The sequence below is a fragment of the Archocentrus centrarchus genome, chromosome 14 (assembly GCF_007364275.1).
Source record: "Archocentrus centrarchus isolate MPI-CPG fArcCen1 chromosome 14, fArcCen1, whole genome shotgun sequence".
NCBI classification, from domain to species: Eukaryota; Metazoa; Chordata; class Actinopteri; order Cichliformes; family Cichlidae; genus Archocentrus; species Archocentrus centrarchus.
The window spans coordinates 16,139,986-16,164,173 of record NC_044359.1 but is presented as its reverse complement, the minus strand read 5'-3'; the positions used below and the strand labels follow the sequence as shown (position 1 = coordinate 16,164,173).

The following is a 24,188-nucleotide window of genomic DNA, read 5'->3' as shown; positions in this document are numbered from 1 at the left end:
TATGTAAATGAAAAACATTCCTAACAACTTAAAGAACTCACCTTCTAAATGACAAGTTTTTTTTTAAAAGAGTGAGTACAATCACAGATGTAGTTTGTGTTTTCATTTTTGAACACACCTTTTAGTAACTTTGATTAACAGTGGCTAGATAGATAAAGTTTCCTGATCCTTGTTACTAATAGATAACATAAACAACATGCCAGCATAAAGATGGAAAGCTGTATAAGCATGAAATGGAAAATAATCAGCCAAACAGTAATGGAGTGTTGCCCCCGTTTGTCTCTGCACCTGCAGAAAGAACAAGCATCCATAAGCAAATGAAGGTGTTGATGCCTCAACCAGAATTTTGGGCTGAGAGATGCAAACAGCCGTAATGCTGCAGATTAGCACCTGTGCACACTGAAACTGTGAAAAACTTTCCATTAGCCTTCCTGGCATCAAGCCTGGTCTCTCTGTGGCGTGCTTGCTCTCTCCGTTCCCTCAGCTTGTCTTGCCCCCTCTCCACCTCCATCTTATTCTTTCTTTCCGTGCCCATCTCTGCTCTGCCACACATGCATTTCAATGTGACCTCTTGGTGGCTTCCAGGCAGTCGGTCTAATGGGAGAGCATCCGCCATGGAGCTTTTAGAAGCAAAGACACCCCGGGCCACTTCAGTAATGGAAGAAACCACAGGGGCTCACAGGCGAATGGTAACATGTCCTTAGAAAAAGACTCCCTTTATGTCAAAGGTAACAATTATGAAATGCAAGACTACACAGTTAATGAAATAATACTGAATATGCTGCAGTTTCCAAAGGGCATTATATTTTCTCACAATATAAAGTGCCCTGAGATGATTTTAGGGACAGAATCAGAGCTATATAAATAAAACTGAATTGAATATCTAGCTGGTACTGAATGAAGCACAAACCTCGCTTCTATTCTCATCTATATACTTATATAATAAAAGGAAAATAATATAGCCAGTCCTCTTAGTTATATTGCCTCACTTGTATTCCTTACACTAAATTTAATATTGAAGTACTTACGATGGACTTTTCTTCTTTGCTGTAATCCATCTTCCACACACCTTCTCTGAAGTTAATGAACTAAAACTCCCTCTAAACTGTTGAGTGATTTTTGGTCATTAACATTTATCTACTATGCCCACACCATAACAACCACACCAGTGACTCTCAATGATAAAATGCCTAATGCCTAATTTCTATTCTATTCTAAAGTTCTATTCTATTCTAATCAGGACTTTGTTGTTCACCACAGAGTAACGCAATTATAGTGACCAGACATAAATACTACACACATGCACCCACAACTAATCTGACCACCACACCTTGCTGAAATGGGCAGCGCCAGTCAACCGCTCAGACTGTGACATGTTGGATCGATGCCGACAGCCCTCCGACCTTCCTCCCACCCAATCTTCCAACACCTCCCTGTGATTGACAGCTTCCATCAGTCTGTGTCTAATGCTCCTTCAGCACATACAAAAAAAGAAGCGCATAGCAAATTCTTGCCCTCACTAATACACTCAAACCTAACAAGCAAAGAGAGATCCAAGTACTCCAATAATTTGGCAAATGAAAATATTTAAATCCATTACTTTCTGCTTTTGATTCAGCAGGTTTTCCCACTCATGTGCTTGTTTCTTCCAAGAAGCAGTAACAGTATTTGATTATCATATTTTCTTAATCAGGTCACCTTGACTGGGGACCAAGTACTTGACATGCTGACATGTTGCCTTCAAGCATTCTGCAGTGCCTGCAGTGTTAAAAGTAAATCGAGGATTTCATACACACATTTCGCAGATACTGTTTGTACCCGAAGTACAAGAAGACCTTATTACATTATTTGTGATATTTGAATCTGGATCTGAGCTTTTCTTTGGTTACACCAATCTTCTAAAATGTAGCCTATTCCTAAGTAGACCTTAGTTCCAGCAGAACACAATGTGTCTGGTTTACTGAGCCTTTTATGTGAGGATTCTTAGACAAATACTGCTCCTTTTTCCCCTTTGTGTGTGTGTGTGTGTGTGTGGGGGGGGGGGGGGGGGGGGGGGGGGCATCATAGATTCTGAGAACAAAGATGTACATTAATGGGAAATGATGAATGATGCCTTTTTCTGCACACAAATGTAGTGCATTAGTAAGATTACATAATGCAAAAGAGGGACTCCCTAAAGCAAATGAAGCTTTACTTCACAATGTCTCAGACTTTTGTTATTGTACTTCTTTCTTTGCCTTTGATAGTTATGCAACTATTTTTTTTAAAAAATTGGTATGTTAGAGGTGGGTGATATAGCCTCAAAATATACTTATATCACAGCATTTCAAAAAAATTTACAATGATGATATTTATGGCGACACAGAAAAAAATAATGAACATTTCATAGATGCTGGCAGCTTGCAGGCGTAAGTAAGTGTAAGTAAATGAAGGGCACTTTCTATCCGTTTCCAATGAGCTACTGTCACTGATGACAGACTTCCTAACAAGGTGCCAGCAGCAACAGCAGCGTTATATCCAGTGACACAGTATAATGTAAGCATAAAATCAGCCTAGGTATTGTTTTCCCTGGAAATTTTAAGTAAGCGTAAAACATAACTAACACTTAACAATAACTAAAGTAACTTAATCTTGTAACTCTTCAGGAGTCTGCGCGATATTGCCACATAATAAATCTGGAAAATATTTTCTACCTGGGATGTTGTATCTTGGGTTGAGCTTTATAACCAGCTGCTTAAAGCCCTGCTTTTCCACCCTGTAACCACAACAGTACTTTCCATCCACTGTTTGCTCTTCCTGTCATATTGTGTGCAACTAGTGAGCGCTCCAGCGAAGCTCCGTGGAGTCATTTGTTTACATTTGGGTTGCACATCACCAGCTGCTGGTATCCCCTCCTTCATAGCCTGATTGTACTCAATGGTATGTTTTTGCCTCAAGTGGTGAAACAAGTTTGTTATTTCCAGATTTAGCTGCAACAATTTTCCTGCATATTTTGCAAAGTTCTGTTCTTTGTTGGAGGTTGCTGAAGTAGCTCCCTTTTTAGGTACTAAATCATCATCAGAGGCCACTCCTGCTCTCAGACATGCCTGGACTTGTCTCAGGTAAATGCATGGCATTACTATACCAATGACAGTGACATGGTTTGGCATTTTTATGAAATGTAAAAATTTATACAAGTATAGAGCAGCAAATTGGCACATCCCTAGATGTCATTATGGACACTTCTGGAGTACAAAAGTAAGTCAACAACTTGTCAAATTAGATTTTTGCAACGTGGGTAAATATTACTGCATGACTGCATTCCTCTGCTTGAAGCTAGTGTCACTCACATAGAACGTGAGAACACAACCTGCGCTCAACATTTCCAATCCGCTAACCCACCCAAGTAGCTCCAGAAGGTTCCCCCTCTGTGTTATTTCCTCCATCAACAAGCAAATCAACTGCAAAATCCACAGTTGAACAGGCAGAAAGACCAAAAGCTGAATCTTGCCTTTATGTCAAAGCTGTGTAGTGCCATACAAAGGCTCCCACACAAAGTAAGACTTGCATGCAAAATTGGCTGCTTTACCTTTCATTAACATGGATAGAAAATGAATTTAGTAGAAGTCAAATAGCTTTGTTTTTGCTCCTGTCTCTCAAATGAATTGCTGTTTGGTTGCCCGGTTTCCAGACATCTGAGGTAATGCCCAGTAGCAAGTGCAGTGGCAGCAAGAGGAGCGAAAAGGGAAGTATAGCAGGTGGTGAAGGAGTGAAATAGGAGAGGTGAGGGAAGACACGTAAGACATGACTGAAAAGAGGACAGAAGAGGAAGAAGAGAGGACAGCCAATGGGCACTGTTCTGCATCTAACCGGCTCAGTGCAGTTCATATGCTTGCAGGTAATCTCTCCCTCTCTCTGACCTTGAGCGCTTACCTCAGGACAATCATAACTTATGCCAACTCAACATAGAAAGGGAGAGAGAGAGAGAGAGAGGGAGAGAGTGGGAGAGAGTGGGCATAGCGCTGACCCAAGCACATCTCAAGAGGATATCACCCCCACCCGGGGGGGGGGCTTGCACTGCCAACAGCATTAACTTCCAATTTTTTTTTGTCCAACACAGCATGCAATCAAGCAAGAAAGCAAGCACTGGTATTGTTTGTCTGATGAGTCTGTACACTGCACAGACTGCACTGCACTCTTGTTGTCCTTCTCTCCCTTCACTCAGGACGTTGTTCTGTTTCCATTACATATATAATTGAAAAGATAAGTATTCATTTTGTGCACATAAATGTGATACAATAAACAAAGGCTAGAGAAAACAAAATGCCTCATACCTCATTTAAGTGTTCAGATTTTCACCTTTTTTGTTTTGGTTTTTAAAGGACATACCTACTGTGGAAACAGCCTCAAAATCAAAGAACTATATAAGAAAAAAATAATCATCATCATCATTATTATTGTAAGAGAAATGAATAAATAAACACGTTTCAATTTTTAAAAAGCGGACTGCATGGGTTGCGGCTGCTTTTCTTCGTCTTTGGACAGACATTTTTCTGCTTCCCTGCTTGACAGAAAACCAGGGTGGCTTCCTTTCAAACGTTGCAGAGTGGGAGTGCTTATCAAGAATTAATGATGCCTTTCAGACGAAAACTTAACAAGCTATACTTATCAGGCATCTTAAGTACGATTCTTGGTGTTCAATAAACTCTAGCTTTCAAATTATGATGAATGATTGCTTAAAAGCACCTGATGAGTCATCTTGGATTAGCACTCCCAGTTTGAATGAGCTCGTACAGCGTTGAGTAAAAGACTTCCTCAAACCCAGATGTGGTGAGGCAAATGGGAAGCTGCCAAGAGAGGGGATTCATGCCCACATAAGCAAACAACTTTTTCCTTTTAGCGACTTCAAAGGGTGTGCTGACATGGATGGAGCCTCACGAGTGTTCTTCAGTGGTCAACAGCTTTCTGGAGGAATCTGCAGACTCACTCAAAGACTGTGTAAAAGGTTTTTGTTTTTGTTTCTGATGCTCTTTCTTTGTGTTTGTGCATTTACTGATTTAATAGGATCCAATCCCCATATAAAACAAATGGGTGAGAAAAAAGGCACTATTAAAGTAGTGAAAGGGCATTTATGGCTGATAGCACTAACAAGTGTAAAACATAAGCCTTTGAGATCAACTGCTGAAATGGAGCGCATTCATAATTTCACAGTGGCCCTTTGTGTGCATATTTAATGAATTGAGGAGTATTCGGCTAAAGTCACTTAGCGCTAAATTCAATACGCTCTGCGTCTGAATTCAAAAAGTAGAAAACACATTTCTGTCAGAGCCCCAAACTCTCTGACAGAAATGACACAGGGAAGATTGCTCATTCATGTATGAATGAATGAGCAATCCTCTATCAGACACACAGACAGACTGACAGAGAGATGCAACCACACATCTGAATACAGTTGTGGTCAGAAGTTTACATACACTCATCATTACCATGAATTTCATGGTAATTTGGGGCTTTTAATGATTCCTTTCATTTTTCCAGGGTGAACTGATTGTACAGCATACATCTTTAATGACTTTAAAAAGCAAAATTTGCTTTTTAAAGGTTTGCATTTATTTTGGGAGTTTCTCTAATCCACACAGGGTCAAAAGTACACATACAAACTCAAATATACAAACACCCCTACTGATAAAATGTCCTTAGCAAGTTGCACCTGAACCACATACTGTTCACTGAGCTCCTTGGACTTTCTTATTGTTCTGTTCTTATTATTCTGAAGTGAGTCTAATGAGTGCTGTGAAACAAATCTTTTATGGTGGCAAAGAGAAACTACCAGTTGTAGTCAATTATGGTCACTACCAAGATGTTAATAAGACACTAGAACCTTGAAGCACCTTCAGCACCAATTATTAAAAGACTGAAGTGAGTGCATGGATATATTTGAGCCTATATGTATATTTTTGACCCTGTGTGGATTAGAGAAAATCCAGAATAATTTCAAACTTGTGCAGCCAAGTCTTGTTTTTTTTTTTTTTTAAGTTATTATCTTGATGGCTTACCAAAAGTTGACCAAGAAGGGATGTTCAAGGTTCTGCATGATCTGCAGCTCTTTCAGGACATTCCTCACTTCATTGCGCTCCACACATTTTAGCTTGTTCATGTACTTCATGGCGTACATCTTCTTGGTGTCTTTCTTCTGTACAATGCAGACCTTTAGTGACAAGATCACATGTGACAAGATAAATTATTCACTGCGGTGCAGCGTTGTGTCCACAGACTGACAAATTTACAATACCGTTTTGTTTTTCATCGTTCTTCCATATTTATCTAAAACTTGTGACAAAATGAAGAGGTAGAGCAACACCCGTGCAATAACCAGAAATACTGAAAAAGGCTGGAAGGAAAGTTTAGAAGGAAAAGATTTGTCTTTAATCCTGTGATCAAGAATTTAATCCCTGCTTAAGATTTTTAACTTTTAACTCCAGCATATTTAGAGTTGGGAAACATCAAGTTAGCACTCATTAGAATTGCTAGTGTAGGTCAGTAGGGAATGCAGTCAGTTTTCTCGAATAAATAGTGTTACTTATATGATCCAGCAAAAAGAAAAGCAGAACATAACACCTGGTGCAATATGACAAGCTGCTGTTGTGTATTAAAAGCATACAGAGTGCATATGACATAAACACATCCATATATGTTAAGATGCAGAGTTGTAATAACAATATCCTTTTTGTAGTCATGCTTGTCTGAGCTACAAGCGTCAATAAGTCAGTGATTGCCGTTAAGAGAGTGCTCTGCAGACCAGCTGGCACAGTTAATCAGCCAAATCCTGATCACATCACTCCTCCCATTGAACAGCTTGCCATCTACCGTGATTAGACTGCTTATCTGTCGCTGGACAGTGTCGATGCTGTGTTGGTCTGTGTTGTGTGCATGCATGCGTTTGTGCTTACGTGTACTGTAGGTGCTGATGTAAATTACTACAAGCCGGAAGGCTTAAGACGGTGCTGCTGGTTGTAGTCAAGCAAATCAAGACTTAAAGTCTCATCATGTCTTGGGGTGTGGTTTTATTTGTAACAACACGCTGTGTTCTTTGTTTACAGGAAATTAAATCACACAGGACTCAAACAATTGTTTTTTTTTTTTCAATGACTGGGGGTCATATTGAGAATCAATTATTATTTCAGTTTGCAAGAAAAACATCAAATGTTGCTCATTTCAGCTTCTGCACTGTGCAGATTTTAGCACTCAATCTGATGATAAACAATGAAACAATGGTCGAAAAACATCTATCTACTTTGGCTTTAGGGAATTATAATGGCCTTTAATTTCACAGTGAATAATGTAGAAAATTAGCAAATTAATAAGCCATGACACTAATCAGTAGCTGCAGCTTGAGGATCACATGGAACTTAGGAACAACCTGAGAGATATGAGTGTGTCCTGTCATACTGGACGCAGATTTAGTTTTATAATTAAAAACTATTTTATCATGTTTTCTGACCAACTTTCTAAAAATAATTTAAAGTGGCTAATTTTATGGTTGAATTATGGTATTTGTTGTTGCTGTTTTTTGTGAAATTATTGGCCAGGCAGCCTCTTAAGCAACGATCTAGTACTCTAGTCAACACTCTAGCAACAGTCTAGTATTATTTTAACTTAACCTTCTTTTTGTTCTGTATGTTGGATTATATCATGTTCTTCTTTGGGGATTAACAAGTTTTTTTCGGCTATTTCCAGCTAATCTTTGAGAAACATGGGTATGTCTATTATATTCCCTTCTAGCCATATATTAAAAAAATGAAATTAAAAACATACCTTTCCGAAGCTCCCTTTTCCTATTGCCCTTAAGATCTGGAAATGGTCAAAATTAACTGTGGGGTAAGCAAGAAGACAAAAAAAATAACTGTTTGTTAGAATAAGCACAAAACCAAGACAGAAATTCAGACCTAAAATATTACAAGTACATAAATTTATAGAGTTGGGACAGATAGGACAGGATTGTAGAATTGTTATTTGATGTATTATTGTTACTCATTCACTATGAAAATATGTCAGGGGCACTGATATTATATCCTCATTGCTTAACAAATTTATTAGACCACCACCCAACATAAGGTTTATGTCCTTAAATTATGTATTTGTGGATTTCAGCTTCATGAATTTGCTCCCGGAGGAGTAAAAATGAACTATCTGAAAATAACTTGCAGGGAGATACAAACCTTTAAGAAGTTAAATTACAAGTGTGCATCTCTTAAAACTAGGTCACTGAAGCATTATAAATGCAAAAAGCTGCATGTGTCACACCCGTTACAGTAGGTTAACTGAGAGGTTTGCTTTGAGCTCATTTTAGAACAATACACCAGTCGTGCCGAAGCAGATGGAGGTCTCTGGGGCAACCAGAAGTCACAGGCATTATGTGACAGAGAAATGAAATAACCTTCATCCACGAGGATGTCTTACATGCTGTCTGTTCCTAAACAGCCATTTCAAACATCCTAAGCATTTCTTTAGCTCTCCTTTTTTTTTTTTTGCTGCCAGCTTTTGCGTCCTTCTCTCACTCCTTGTGTCCCACTCGCACACACACACACAGACAGACACAACCTGAACCACAGCTTAACTCCCTATCTCACTCTCCATTTATCAGCAACATTTATCGCCAATTGGAACCGGATGGGGCTGTTTGTGTCTTGCTGTCATGACAACCAGGACAGAAGGTTTTCCCTCTCTGCTGTTTCCCTGAGGACGGAACAGCTGCTGCCCACTCTTTCCACTCATCTGTCTCCGCGCGAGTGCGGTCTCACACACACACACACACACAGACGCACACGCACATGTACTCACAATCATTATCAAAAACATACTTTTTTTTTTTTTTTACATATAATGCTGACCTAAAATATTACCTGTCTCTTTTGCAGCAGTACACCGTCTGCACACATACCCACTCTGCCTGCAGTCACTAGATGTATTGGATGTGACAGTTAATGTTATGCTCTGTTAGTCACGTATATCTGGCACATCCCCGTCTCACACTATCTGCGCTGGAGTGTTTACACAACCTACTCTGATGGTCCATATGAGGTCTGCACTGTAATGCACTTACATACATGTATGCGCCGATTTACAGATAAACTCAACATAGAGACACTTTTAGTAAACAGGGTCATTTTTCTGCTGAGCTGATGGATTTTTTTGGTTTGTTTTTTTTTTTAGAAAGACAGCTGTGATCGTGGTTGGAAGCAGACAAACCACAGAGAGAGAAAGAGTGGGCACGAGAGATAAAGGCAGACACAGAAAAAGGGGGGAGAGAGCAAGGTGGAGACTCATAATTTACTAGCAGTACTTTGAAGGGTTTAATGTGATGGACACATGAGTAAGAGAGAATGTAATGATCCGAGTCTGTACATGAATGGAATTGACACATTGACAGCATTTCCATGACTTAAATCAGCTGAGGAAATCATGTGACCAGGGAACTCATCTGCTAGTCAATTTGAATCTGATGGACGCGTGCTAATCAGTTTGGATTGAAATAATCACACTTGGTCAGTTTGAGCCTCACGCAGTCTCTCACACTCTCAGTATGAGTGCTATGTATTCTTTCTTACTCAGTCTGAGTGTGTCCAGGCTAACCTGGGAACATTTCAAATTGCATCCTTTTCTAGAACAGTTGCTCTGACAACTGAAATAGAACCCACTGGTCTGTCCCGGTAAACAGAGCTTGTCGATAGTAGAGTCTCCTGGTTGCACAAGGTGGTACGCGCACGTGTCACATGAGGGACACATGAAGTACACCCATCATTCCCCGTGGAGATAAACATGTCTTGACAGAGTTCACCTTCATGCACACCCCTCTGTGTAAATCAACTAATGTGGGTTGAGTATAAGCTATAAAATATGCATCCGTCACTTTATTCCACAAATAAATGGACAGCAAAAAAAAAAATAACCGTGCTGTATATGAAAATGGCACAAATTGAAATGTAGCTATATTTGTACAGGATATTTTGACTAAGTACACAATCTCACAATAATTTGTGTCAGTTACTAATCTCTATAAATCTCTGCATGTGAATATAAATAACCTGTAGATAAATGGAAGCTGAACTGACCAGTGACTGACTGACCGTCTTGTTTGAGCAGGCTTTAGTTTGCGAACCGTGAGCAAACGCCAGATTGCATCTGCTGAAATCCACTATTGAAATCATCAGCTGTTATCGAAAAACAATTTAGATTTTTTATAGCTTTATTTAATTAAATTTAGCCGCATTTGTAAACAGTGACAACAGAACAGGACCTGATAATTGCTGGCAGTACTGGAAGCTCCCAAATATTGGTTGTTATCCCTTAAGGCTATCAGCAGAATAGGTGATGAGTTCCCAGACTCTTAGTAAATCACTTAACTTTATATATACAGGCACTCCATGTGTAATATATGGAGAATCAACACTTTAAAAAAAAAAAAAAATCAATTGTAAAAATGATAGTCTGAGATTTTGAAATATGACTTTAGAAACAAGCCTAATCACTGTGTCCAGTATCACCTTTCAGTGGCCTCTGATGCTCCTGAAGCATAAAGTGACAACTCAATTTGCATCTTTATTGCTACTCAAAGGAGTGGGTGCATTATGCACACTCAACATGCAGACCAACACAACTTGTCAAAAGAAAATATTAGAAGTGGAGATTCTTGGCAGGTTAGGAGATGCAATAATATTGGAAAGAACGCTCACCCTGTCACTAAGCCATGCAAAAACAAAGCTGTGTTCTCTTGCATGGTTGTATGTAGCGCTTCAGTCTTTTACTTCTCTCTCCCTTCCTCCAGTAATCTTTTTCATCCTCTCTCACCTTCTTTAATATCCCCCTCGGTTTCCTAATTATGCACTGGGCACCAGTTATCTTAGGAAGCTACTGTATACAGTATAGAGAAGTGAGGGGACGAAATAGTCATGCTCCATTGTGGAGCAATAAGAGTAAAGTAAGGGACATCTTTGGTTCCTAAAAAAAGGGGGAACCCTTTCTGCCACTGACAGGCATTTCATCCATTGTTGGTTTTTTTTGTTTTGTTTGTTTTTTTGTATTCAGAACATGTCTCCATGTTTATTATTCCCCCACCCTCTGTGAAATCACCCACGCTGTATTTGTGAGAGAGAGAGAAGTGTCGGAGAAAGTGTACTATGGCATTAACTCGAGTTCAGAGGAGCGCTGTTACTTTCAGAATGGCACACGAGATGACTAAGCAGCGAGATTAAAAATGAATATGGACTTGATCTTTGATAGCGGTTGCTTCCATTGAGACAAAGAAAACAACAGATTTCATTAGAGTGTGCGTGCCAGGGTGAAAAATCTAACTCTGGTTTGTCACGTGATACCTAAGTTTATAAAATTCTAATGATAATTAGCTGAGTAGCCCTGCTTTAAACCTTGGGTGAAATGCATCTTCAGTCAGCAGCTCTATAAATAGACACAATTGTGTCACATCACCTAATAAACCGGATACACTGGAAAAGCTCTAAAGTAAGAAAAAACTAGAAAACCCACTCCACTTCTGACTAAATTACTGACTCATGTAACACAGACTTTTTTGAAGGCCTTGGGGTGCAGCCAGAGTGGAATTCATTTCAGAGACTGACTCAGATCAATAACATCACAATGTATTATCCACTCGGGACACAAAGAAAAAGAAAATGTATTCAAACCGGGAGCTTCCTGAGTTAAAGTACTGGTCCTATCAAAAGTTAAAGACTGAAGAATTAAATAAAACAGCACAGATGAGTTTTAGTGAAACTCTTTGAGGTTCAGTAAACAACTTTTGTTTTTATCTTCGCTGTGTCTGCATCACTACCTGATACAATATACAATATACACAGCTGTGGTCATATCAAAGCCAAACAGTTGTTTATTCCTCTTTTTCCTTGCTGAGGAGGATTGGTAGTAGACCATATCAGCAGTACACGCTTCCATGCAGTAACTAAGTGTTCTTAATTTTCTAAGGTACTGGAAACATTTGAACACATTAAAAAAGCTGAAGAACAGATGGGATATGGCAGTCACTCGATGGTGGTGAATCCTGCTCCCAGCCTTTGTCATCTGAGGTTTCATTTAGTTCTCAATTTTTATCTTTGAACCACTAAAGACACTTAAAGAAGAATTTCTTTAGTACTTTAGTACTCACCTTCATCTGTGTCTTCAGTGACAGGAGCCTTGCTGGACTGTCCGAGCCCCATGGTTCCTCCTCTTACGGATTTTCCTGTTGTGCTCAACTCAACTCAGCACCGAACAGCTCTCCCTCTGAGACTCACTCATAGCCTGGTCAACGACTAGCCCCACACACACACACACACACACACACACACACACACACACACACACACACACACACACACACACACACACACACACACACACACACACACACACACACACACAAACAGTCTCACGTGCTTGATTGCGTTTTGCTGATTTGAATAGGTCCCGTCTTCCTCTTAACTGCCCACCTCGGCACAACCACACATCACTGCATCCATACACACCCACAGAGAGTGAATGACTTGGGGAAACACTAAAGGCACTGAAGCGCTGACACACACACACACACACACACACACACACACACACACACACACACACACACACAGGCAGCACAACTACAGCGTACGCTCCCTGTCTGTCTTCTCTGCTGTTTAGATGAATGTAGGCAGACGGGCGACTCTTCCAAGCCAGGAGGAGGGTGGATGATGTGTCTGTGCCTCTGACCCTCTGATGACTGAGAGTCTAACCTGTGCACGAAGGCAGGCAAACATGACACCACCAGCGGAGTGAGAGAAGGCAGGAAGAGAGGAAGGGAGGGAAGAAAAAGTAGACTTTGAAGATACTAATAAAAGAAACTTTAATTGCAGCAGAATATAAATGACCAACACTGGGACTCGATTAGAAATTAACTAGTTAGAGGTAAAGATGACTTCTATTTGTATTTCTTACATATGCAGATCTATTTCCTACCCTCTACTCTTTCATTCTTCTCTTCTTTAATTTGTTCTATCATTTATCAGCTATTTAATTTCTATATTTTAATTATAAGCATATCCCACAGGAGCACGGTCTCCATAGTGCAAGTGTGATGAATGGTATGGTTTTGCCATTAAGAGTAAAATATCACAGACTTGATTTATTGTTTGGTGGTATTACATACTGCAAATGGAATTCATCCAGCTGCCCTTTTCAGACAGGTGATTTCATTGGTTTCTACGTTTACTTCCACCACAAGACAAAAAAAAAAAAAAAATGCAACCCTATCTTAACCATTTCTCTTATAACAGATTATATGCTTCGTTCAGTGTTATTCATGCACAATTCGATTATGAGCTGTAAGAAAGTAACTTGAAGTGGTTAAATGGCATGATAATCCCCTTAAACAGCATAGCTCAGCTTTACCTGTAAGAGGTTTTCTATGAATTCCTTTAATGACAGAGTGTCTGATAATATCTTTGAGAAGAATGAGCGTCTGAAGTGTGAGATGCCTTCGTGGGTTGAACAGGTAAACTGCCTGCATGCAGTCCACTGGGGAAGCCCGTTAATGAATGTCATTCCAAGACTGCGTGATAAGGTCACCACAGCGAATGTGAATGTCCCTCTTGGGTAAATGTGAAATATTCAAAAAGTAGTGCGGGAAGCCGCAGTGCCGAGCACCCCGCAGAGGACATTGTGCTGGGAGCCCTTATCTGATCAAAAGGGAAAGCATGCGCTGAATAGAAAGTACCCCACGCTTCCATGCAGGGCAGCTGTGGGCACCTACCTCTGAACGCTGCCGGTGAGTTGAGCATAGGACCATTTCTAGTCCGCTTTGCTGCAGAGAGGTGAAGCGACAGAGGAGCAACAGTGCTGCTCAAAGCGTCACTTGTAGTCCAGCGTTCGGACGACGACGCACCGGGACATCTGCCACGGGAGGGGAGAGAAAGAAAGAAAGACAGAAAATGGTACCACACAGCAAGACGTGACTTGCGGGATGCGCAGAACGAGTGCACTGCGAAATCCTGCGCTGTGTTTCTGGAGGACACGAGAACAGATGACAGAGCCTACAAAGCAGAGATTTTGGTGGTGGCAGTGACTGCTCGGCTGCTTGCACTGATGAGTGACTGACCTCCACATAGCCGCCTGTTTAAGAGCTGGCCACCCGCGTGCGCTTTCGGAGGCACGTTTCATAGGCTGCTGTAGCGGGGGCTGAGGTTTCCCTCTGTTTTTTTCCACCTATATTAACACGCTGATACTTCTCTAGTGATTTCCTTTATTGACACAAATCAGATTTCCTATCTTTTTTTTTTTGGTCAGCTCCCCTTACCATCCCTTGATGGTCTTTCCTTAAAGACCTCCACTTTAAAATGGTTAATATTGCCTATTACTTATAGTTGCTACCACGGAGTCAGAGGTCATGGTCAGCTTTAGAAGAGCGTCCTATACTTTCAGGAGTTGCAGCCATTTCTTGAGGGCACCAATCTACGCCCCTGGTGAAAGTCTCTTTATAGACCAGCTGAGCCTGCTACTTCATAATAGCTTTTAAAATTATATGGAAATAGCAATTAGCGTCCGGTTTGCATTTGTGTAATGTCCCTCTAGAGTTCAATTCTGAGTCCACGCAGACCTTAGTGTGCTTTATGTTATTGCTTCACCCCAGGTATCGATACAGAGTTCATAATCTTGAATGGTCAGATGCATTATATATGATGTAGGTTTTCGTATTACCCACCTGTGAGAACTGGCACTTAGGTAGTGACTGCCCAAGTTGTATCATTGTAATTTCCCACATTTTATATTATATAATTATGCAGTAAATTATACAATTACCTATATATACATGTATGATGAGCTTCATAAAATATGCGAAAGCATTCATGTCCCTTCCTTACTCAAAAATGAACAAAAATAAAACTTTGACATTTTAAGCCTCACACATGCAGTAATTTTTGACCATATTTCTTAGTCCAGCCTCTCATTATATATTACCTTCTGCGACCATTAACTACTAACTGTAAAACACATCCATCCATGCTTAAGACTGCACAGTTTCCTGCCTCCCCTGCTAATTGAGCAGGCCAAGGTCGAAAGGAGAATGGCTGAGTGGTGGGACTGGGGGGATGCAAGATATGCTTACAGTGCACTTCCTCTTTATGCCCGTCACGCTAAGACGCTCAGTTCTTCTTAGTAAGATGGGTCATCCATCTTACTAAGAAGATCGCAACATGCTATGAAATGAGGCAAACATCATTCAAAACCAGGCAAATCCTTAATCTGGCATTTGGCAGCATGCACGTTTTTGGGTTGTTTTTTTTTTTTTTTTTTTTAAATATGGTCAATGATGACACGCTCAGATCACACCAGGTGCAGAGATGAAGTAAAGCTATGTGGGAGGCCATAGCATGCATTTCTGCTGTTTTAGTTTTGTAAGTAAACGTGGGATTTTTGTCCACGAATGGATGCTGTCATTGTTATGCCCATTTATATTAGATGCAGATTTGAATAGAGTGGGGATTTTGTTTGCAGAACTTTTATACAGAGTGTGTTAAATTAGCCCCATCTAATGGATAAAACTGAGATTGCTGCCTGACTCCGCCAAAGTTTATCCAGCAATAGTTATACGGAAAATAGGGGTTGGACTCGATTAAAAAAAATTAATCGAATTAATTAGAAGCTTTGTAATCAATTAATCAAAAATTAATCGCATTTTAATCACATTTCAATATTTAACATGAGAAATATTAATTTAAGTTTGGTTGATGAATGAATCAATATACATAAACTTAAACTTCACGAAGGGTGGAAGTGCTCCTGTGATAAGCAAACTCCTGAAATTAAAGTTCAGCATCATAACTGGATAGTTTTAGTCAACATTAATGTCTCACTTCATAAAGTTGGAAATTAATCATTAGCTCAGCTGTATTCCTTGATGTTGAAATGTGTCATGCTTGTTTTAACAGCTTATTTTGAATAAAAGTATTCAAATTAAACCACAAAAAGGAGCAAAAGTTCGTTCTCCGTTTAACCAGCTGCTTTTACACAGCTGTGTGATTAAAATGCGTTAAAATTTTCAATTCGTTATTTTCCCAGTAATTAATTAATCGAAATGAACGCGTTAAAGTCCCACCCCCTAATGGAAATGCAATGTGCTGCATGCCACTGTAGCTGCAACACAGGTTCACCTCTTGAGTTAGGTCCCCTTTTGCGCTTGAATGATTCATAGGTCAGTGTTAAGTGGCTTAACAAACAACACCAAAAAACATATCGAGTGAAAAAGTAGCCAGTGTCCAAAGAAGAACTTTGAAAGGCCTTCAGACCACTTTAAAAATGCAAGGTCTGATTCCTTAAAGGCAAAACAGAAAGAAATGAGAGGTGACTCGTTAACATTTGTTAATCTGTTAGTTTGTTTCATTGTGTTTTGTTTAGTTCTAATAATGCTCTTAATAAAAAAAAAAAAAATCACTGTTATAGCTTCATATATAATAATAAATAAATACAAAATGACTGTTATTACAGATCAATATACGATGTAAGAAAACATTAACGTCGTATCTTTTAGTTTATTTCAAATATCCACATTTTAGAAGAGGAGAATCTACACTGTGCATTGCGCACAATAACATTTCTCTCTTCCATGTTCAAATGTTTTCTTTTTGCTAAATGTACTCCTAAAAAAAAGGATCTTTTTTTTTCTATGACTGCATATCTTCTGGAAGAAACAAATCCTGTACGCCTGACTTTTTAAGCTGCCCTGAAGCAAAATGAATTGTGTCTTACTGTATCATAAAGGATCTTCCCCTGTCATCCCTCCACAGTTGCATAATTATTTTGGAGTAAACAAAGGGTGTGTTAAAATCCATCCAGATGCATACGTGGCTTCATGTGCGCATTGGTCACACAAGCAAACAAAGCCTCTGCTGGTACACTAGCTGTCAGTGAGACATGGCGATCTTGAAACACTTGTTGCTTATTTCAGCTTTGGTGCCACTGGTACTGAGCTACCCTTTCTACCCACAAACATGCTATACTAAGGTACTGAGCATGGCACAGGAACTCACCCACTGGGCAGCAGATTTGAAGAGGGATCCTGAGACTGTAAGTCAGCTTGTTAAATGTCATTTTACAATTACTTTATGTGGTATTTTAGAAATATTCTTATTAAAAAAAAAACACACACACATACAGACATTGATTTTTATTTCAGTTGTCTTTAGTAATCTGAGAAACGTGATTTCAAAGAAGAGGGAAGGTTGTACAAACTGTGACCTTTATAGTTATCATTCTTTTCATGCAGAGTTACTGCATGGCACACATGCCAAATCTCTACATTGATGTTCATGTAAGTATGTGTTTTTTTAATTTTTATTTTGAATAAACTGATTGAAACTGGCAGCTAAGGGTGAAGATTTTGCTCTTGCCGTTCTTAAAGCTCTCAGTCAAAGACACTTCATCAAAAGAAAATGTTTTCTGAGCTCCTTTTTGTCGATGTTTCTCTGCAACACACTGTTTTGAGTGATCTGGCTCTCCCTGCTTTTTTTGACACTCGTGTGGTGTTTTGACTGTAAACTTCAGCTGCAGTATATCATGCACAGGGACACTAATTGTTACTCATGACAGAACGGTTGTGTGATGTACAAAATGAGCACCTACATCCAAATGGTGGAAGGCCTGCGACAGCACCGCTGTGCTTACACCAGAGACGTAAGGAAGCTGGGTGTCACTATGAGACAGCTCTTCATCATCATGTCAGAGAGATGCCATGGGGTAAGACAAGGCAAACTGTCTAAATAAGTGTAAACTGTACCATATCCTACAAGATATGTCAAAAATTACCCTCCCATGGGGTTTGGTGTAGCACCATTGTGCTTAGGCAAGCCTATAAATATCATAAAGTAAACTAAAATTAATTGTAAAGATGAAACATATAACTCAGGATCTATTTATCAACTGATTAATTCATGTTTTTTTTGAATGTGTAGTCACCGAGCCACATTTTGATTCACTGCACCCTGATATGGTTTCATAAAGTGAAAACAGGCTAACAGTGATGAAATGCATTCAAACTAACTGCTGTTTACTGGGTCACTCACTTAGTGATTTCACAGGATTAAGCAGGGTTTATGATGCAGATTATGAATAACCTTCTGTGCTCTGTGAGTGTTTGATCCCGCTCACCTGATCTGTGATGTCAGACCCATCTGGGTCTGCTATTGGTGTCCCGACGTGACTGATCTGTCCGTGCAGCCGAGGCCACAGTGCCTCAGAGAAGGGTCAGAGTAAAATCACTTTCATCAGAGAGGAGGATAACCTTGTGCCATGGCTTATATAACGCATATACAAACATTATTTAACAAGGGAAAAACAAGTCACTGCTAAAATGTTCACACTTCGCTCATCAATGTGTGTGGGTGTGTTTTGTGTCTGTAGGACTTGGTGTTCACAGTCTTTGACTGTTCTGCCCTGGAGCGCTGACATACTGGATGCTGAAATAGTTCCGCCTGCTCACGGAGAGTGTTGATAGAGAGACAGCAAAGGTCTCAGGGAGCATTCTTTAAGTCTTCAAGTACCAACAGTGTTGTGCAAAACTGGAAGACACAAGTATGAGTTCAGCTGATTAAACTATATTGTTGTTTTATAAACATGTGTGCTCTTTGTAATGGCATTTATTACCTACCAGCTGATAAAGCTAAAAGAAAAAGGAAAGAATAAAATGTATTAAATGTTTTGTTTTGTTTTTCCAAATATAATTTCCTACAGTAATGTGGCACAAAATAACAATACACAGGTCTCTCATAGAATGAATAAAGAGTCACAATTTGGTTGATAGACAGTTGTTAAAATAATCTAATAGATACTGAGGTTGTTAGATAGTGGAAATGAAAACCTTTAATGCTGCCTTGTGTGTTAAACCCTTATGGAAACAAACTGAAACATATATGCAGAGGATGTTGCATCTTTTAAGCAGAGTTGGACAGTTATAGTCATAGAGGCTATACAAAGTAAACACACACAAATACAAGTTATACAGCATCTACAGCATTAAGTAATCAGCATTAAGTAATCATAAATATCTTAACAGTGCACAGTGTGTTTGTCTCTATGTTTGTATTTCTTGGATGGGTGTTCTGTTAACTGTAATTTCCCCATTGTGGGACTAATAAAGGTATTCGTATTCATTTTCTTCTAACATCCATGCTGGTTTTCTAGGACAAGCAGAGGGTTGGTGTGACAGAAGAGGATGGTAGGAACTGTGTGAGATGGAGGCAGATGATCCGCTGTGACAACCCCTAAAGGGAGCAGCCGAAAGAAGAAGATCCAAGCTGGTTCTCTAAGAATAGACGTTAAAATAAGTGGAGTCATCCAAAAATATATTCTTCCTTTGCCTCCAGCCATGTAAATAAAAAGGGGAAGAGTATAGCAATGTGCAAAAGTCTTGAACCACCCCTCATTTCTTTATATTTTGTTTCCCAAGACAGGATAAATGTGAGGAACAGGGAAGCAGACAGGTGCTTGAAGTGTGACAATATTGGAACCTTGTGTGGGAAACACACCTGTGTGTAGGCACACATATACAAACGAATACCCCCCCCCCCTCCTCACACACACACACACACACAAACACACATGCATACTAACAGTAGAGGAGGAAAACTATATCTACCAGGTGAAGGGATGCAGCACCTCCACACTTATGAGAGCCATGGGTGCAGTGGACCTGAACGTCATATCTTCTTTTGGTTGACCCCTTTAGGGGTCACCACGGTGGATCATCTGCCTCCATCTCACCCTGTCTTTGCATCCTCTTCTGTCACACCAACTCTGTGCACATCCAACTTCACTACATCCATGAAACTCCTCTATGGTCTTCCTTTTTTCCTCCTGCCTGGCAGCTCCGTGTTCAGCATTGTCTGTCCAATATATATCCACTATCCCTCCTTTGCACATGTCCAAACCATCTCAGCCTTGCCTCTCTAACTTTGTCGCCAAACTGTTCAACCTGAGCCGTCCCTCTGATGTACTCATTTCTAATCTTGTCCATCCTGGTCACTCCCAGTGAAAATCTCAGCATCTTCAGCTCTGCCGCCTCCACCTTGGCCCCCTGTGCTTTTGTTAGTGCCACTGTCTCTGAATCTGAGACTGAAACAATAATAAATTACTTTTTTTTTTCTTTTGGTAAAAGGAATCCAGACAAGGGTTAATTTCTTGTTTATACAAATATCAGAATTTCTGGTCGATTAATGAGAAATATCCTCAGCCTTGATAGTATATTCATCATTTTCTCTAGTTGCACGTCTGACTCATCGCGTTCACATTTCCCAGGCTTTAATACACAAGATCACTGAGGTGACTGTGCCACTAGACGGCGCTGTAGCACTACTTTTTCAATTGAGCGTGAGTTTAACCAACATACAACTTAAAAGGAAATAAAAACGAACTTCAGAAGAGGCCATTGTGCATTAAAACTATTGATTAATGAGCTACAATTTAAAAAAAAAAACAAAAAAAAAAAACTGTGCTGTAATAAACTATCACCCACGTTTTATTTCCTTTTTGTTCTTTAATAAAAAGTTAACTGAACACCGAAGCACGAGAAAGAGAAGAGAACATCTGTGTCATAATGAAGTCCTAAATTCATGTCTGCGTTGCAAAGTGTTCGTAGGGGGTTGGCATTTCGGTAAATAGCACAGCTGTTTAAGTTGTAGGAGTCGCCGCCGCTGTCAGAGAGCACCGCCCAGCATCCACCCGGACATGAAGTCCTTTCACCGCATCAGCGCTGTATTTAGAGCCACTCGGTCTGTGTAAGGAACTACATTTCCATGGCGGGAGCGAGAGCGCTGCCGAGTAACAAGGTGGGGCTATTTCGCCCAGTTTGAATCAACAAGTTGCTCAGCCAGACAGGCAAGCAGCAATTTCATCGCGTCTTCATAGCGGCAGGTGGTCTCCGCGCACCCAGCACTTAACCGCAGCTTATTAATTGGATTATGACAAGTTTCCACATCAGAACGCAGACAGCACACGGCTGAAATGGACGGAATAGACTGACTTTTTTTTCTTTTCTTGTTCTTTTGGAGCCAGACTAGATCTCTTTCTTCAAGTCGCTCTCAAGGACGCTGTAAATTGGTAGATAAGAGTTTCTTTTTAACGGACTGCGCGTCTTTGCGTGCGTAAAGCTCTCTGTGTAGACATTCGAGACTGTTGACAGTTTTATTTTTGTTTTTATAGTTTTTTTTTTAAGTTGAAATTAGTACATTGTAAATAATGGCGCTAGCTAGATTCAGTAAAATACTTCGTCTGCCCACTCTTGAAATGAAAAAGAAAGTCAAACAGTACGAGCACGTCAACCGGGACGTCAATCCCAACGACATATGGGAAATTGTTGGTGAGCTGGGCGACGGTGCGTTTGGAAAGGTATACAAGGTAAGTGTGATTTCAAAGACACGAGGCACCTGTATCCTGACAATACTGTGTCCCGACGGGCCTTTTTCTTTTGTTTAAATGAGGTAATCCTCTCAAACTGTTTAAGTTGCCCACCAGCAGCTCGTCAGTTCTGGAACACTATGGTGTGAAAAACGTCTTGAATATCAAAAATTTACTCCAGTTTACTCTGATGGAATACAGTAACTGACATAATATAGTCCTTATAGCAGTTTCATTTTAAGTTAGTGTTTCTGTGTTTTTTTTTTTTCTCTCGCACACACTTTACCATCTCTGAAGATAATTTACGTGTTTTGGGGTGTGGACTATTTCCAGTCACCTGTGGGTGCTGAACCATCCCAGCATTGCTGAAACGTGACAAATAGCTGAACTATGCTGCTGGTCCAGAGTTCCACTGTTAAACAGAATGATGCAGTCATTACGTTCTTAACTCTGGGTGAAACCTTTGCTGCATCTTTTCGAAAAACAAGTATCAACATGAGTGATTTCCTCTAGTGTGATCAATTTTATTCCCAATTTTATTTGATGCCCCCCCCCCCCCCCCCTTTTTTTTTCTGTTTGTCAGTTTGACATAGTCAGGCATAAACTGGAGACTTTTATTTTAAAGAGGTCTCTCACAACTTATGATTACCCTAACATCTCTGCCACATGGAGAGGATGGAGAAAAATGTCATTATGTGACTCCACTGTGAAGTCAGCCTGCAGAGACAGTGAAAGCACCAGAGCAGCAGCAGCTCCACCACTTTTGACTCAGTGGAGATATTCAATCTGGATCTGTAAGCTGTTCGCTGCCCTCTGCAAAGCAGGGCACAGGCCTTCTGTGTCTACACAGCCCAGTGGAGCACAGTGAAGGTCTTTGACATCACATCAGGGGCCTCAGTGGAAGAAGTGATGCTTTAAGCAGAATTCTGAACTGAACAGAGAGTGCTCTCTTTTCAGAGGACCCCACCTTGTTTAGATTTTTTGCTTTTAGTGGACAGTTTACTTGCATGTGAGGAAAGTGGCATGAAGAGCAGTTTTTAAAGCCCACCATTCCAGCACAGCTATTACGAGGGATGTTATTTAATGAAAAGAAAATAGTAAAATAGTGATGAATCTATGGAAATGAAGTTGCATAATTCATCCCACAGTGTTTTGGAAAAAAAAAAGAAGGGCGAAGAATATTAAATACAAGTGAAGCATACCAAGAAAACAATGCTTTATTTTCCTCAGATGGTAAGGGAGTGATTGAGCACAAGGTGCTTTAAATCTGAAGTAACCTTTAAAAAGTTAGTTTAAGTACTTTAAATACTCAGGTTTCTCAGTGCGAAAGTACACACAGTCAAATTCAGCTCCAGAATGTTTAAAGCTAAAGCCAAACTAAAGGCACAAAAGTGGCTGATGCATTTAGTGTGATTAAGTGCTGCTTGGATAACTGGCAGGCTTACAGAATGTAATGGCCCACTCCCGGACTATGTTTGCCTGTGCTTTGGCTCCTGTTTCCTCTCCTTGAGTGGGTTTGGAGGAGGACAACTCCACACCTGCAGCTGTCAGATGGAGTGGAGGGAGGCAGAGCAGGAGCAGACGATGGCCAAGATCGGAAACTGTGGGACTGCATCAGGGGACGGCTTCCTCTTGCAGCTCCCAAACCTCAGAATAATTGGCTCATCTGTGGGAGGGAAAGGCCTGGTGGGGTGAATTGTGCATGTTTTCAGATGTTAAAGTCTTTGATAGAGCAGGCGTGAGGGAAGGAGGCTCTGTGTCCTGTCAACTGTGAAATCATCAACTTAACAGACCATTTGGGGGCAGGGGTCAAAAAACATGGTTGTAGATGTGTGATGGGCCACAGGAGAATAAGACAAGTTGTCTTTATAAGAAGAAAGAATAAATTCTTGTCATTTCCATGTGGTGAAAACCCCCGCTTGTAGAGCTGCTTTCGTTTCTGTCTTGGAGATTAAACACAGACTTGTGGAATTGGGCAGTTTTGCAAGAGAGTGCAGAGTGCTCCACTCACGCTGATTCTCCAAAGGTTAATGTCACCAGTGGGAGAATAACAACTCACAGGCTTGAGGATAGTATTAAGGACAAATCAAAGTGTGTGTGTGTGTGTGTGTGTGTGTGTGTGCACCCTGTATCCCAGAAAAGCTGTGAAAGAAGGATCTCATAAAATGCAATATACTCCCTGAGTTATCAGATATTTTCTATCCATTAGGTGAAACTGTACTTTCCCATTATTGAAAGGCTACTGTTGGAAAAAAATCTGACTGCCTATTTTTCTAACTTTTTTTTTTTTTTAATTGGTTGCTGGTATTTTGAGGGCCAAACTATTGCACAGTTTTATCACTCAAGTGCTAAAAGCCCCCCCCAAGTGAGTATTTTGATGCAACAAATCAAGAATGCAGACACACTGCTGTTTACACCTTCAGGTTCTCCGTTAACGAGGGTAAAGTCTGTCCAGCAGCAGTTAAACGGGAGTATGCAGTAGGTAAACAGAAAGTCGATGTTTCTGACAGAGCTGTTTTGGTATGTGCTGAAATATATATACTCATTAGGGAAACGCATCTTTAACCATAGTCTTGTCAGTGATTTAAGTTTTGACCACAATTTAAAAAAACAAAAACAAATCAGTGTTCAATCAGTGCTACTTTTAGATTCAAATTGCAGCTGGTGCTTGCTGTCAGTCATTTACTTTCTGCTGAGTTGCGCAATGCTGCACACACGCCCACAAAGAGCTACAATACTGTGACACTTCTGTCCAGTGTGTCGTAGGATGTGCTCTTTGC

The 24,188-nt window shown here is 40.2% G+C and overlaps 3 protein-coding genes and 1 long non-coding RNA gene across 4 annotated transcripts in view; 2 read left to right on the top strand and 2 right to left on the bottom strand.

The window, feature by feature from the left end:
- The window catches only part of stk32a (serine/threonine kinase 32A), a 62,901-nt gene extending 50,591 nt beyond the window's left edge, over positions 1–12,310 (bottom strand). The window contains exons 1-3 of the mRNA XM_030746540.1: positions 12,155–12,310; positions 7,795–7,850; positions 6,036–6,187 (exon numbers count right to left, since the gene is read on the bottom strand). Coding sequence (XP_030602400.1) covers positions 6,036–6,187; positions 7,795–7,850; positions 12,155–12,206 — 260 coding nt within the window. The 5' untranslated portion in view covers positions 12,207–12,310. The remainder of the gene's footprint in view (positions 1–6,035; positions 6,188–7,794; positions 7,851–12,154) is intronic.
- Positions 12,311–12,416: 106 nt separating this feature from the next.
- Positions 12,417–14,199, bottom strand: LOC115792133 (uncharacterized). The gene is made up of 3 exons (XR_004021005.1): positions 14,120–14,199; positions 13,775–13,914; positions 12,417–12,758 (listed from the first exon to the last, which is right to left on the bottom strand). It is a non-coding gene; the product is annotated as an uncharacterized LOC115792133 (long non-coding RNA).
- A 2,733-nt stretch (positions 14,200–16,932) lies between these two features.
- Positions 16,933–18,462, top strand: cytl1 (cytokine like 1). The gene is made up of 4 exons (XM_030746548.1): positions 16,933–17,085; positions 17,285–17,329; positions 17,608–17,754; positions 18,418–18,462. Exons 1-4 carry the CDS (start codon positions 16,933–16,935, stop codon positions 18,460–18,462), a joined length of 390 nt encoding a protein of 129 aa, XP_030602408.1.
- A 2,457-nt stretch (positions 18,463–20,919) lies between these two features.
- The window catches only part of stk10 (serine/threonine kinase 10), a 39,611-nt gene continuing 36,342 nt past the window's right edge, over positions 20,920–24,188 (top strand). The window contains exon 1 of the mRNA XM_030746517.1: positions 20,920–21,408. Within this exon, the coding sequence (XP_030602377.1) occupies positions 21,250–21,408 (159 nt within the window). The 5' untranslated portion in view covers positions 20,920–21,249. The remainder of the gene's footprint in view (positions 21,409–24,188) is intronic.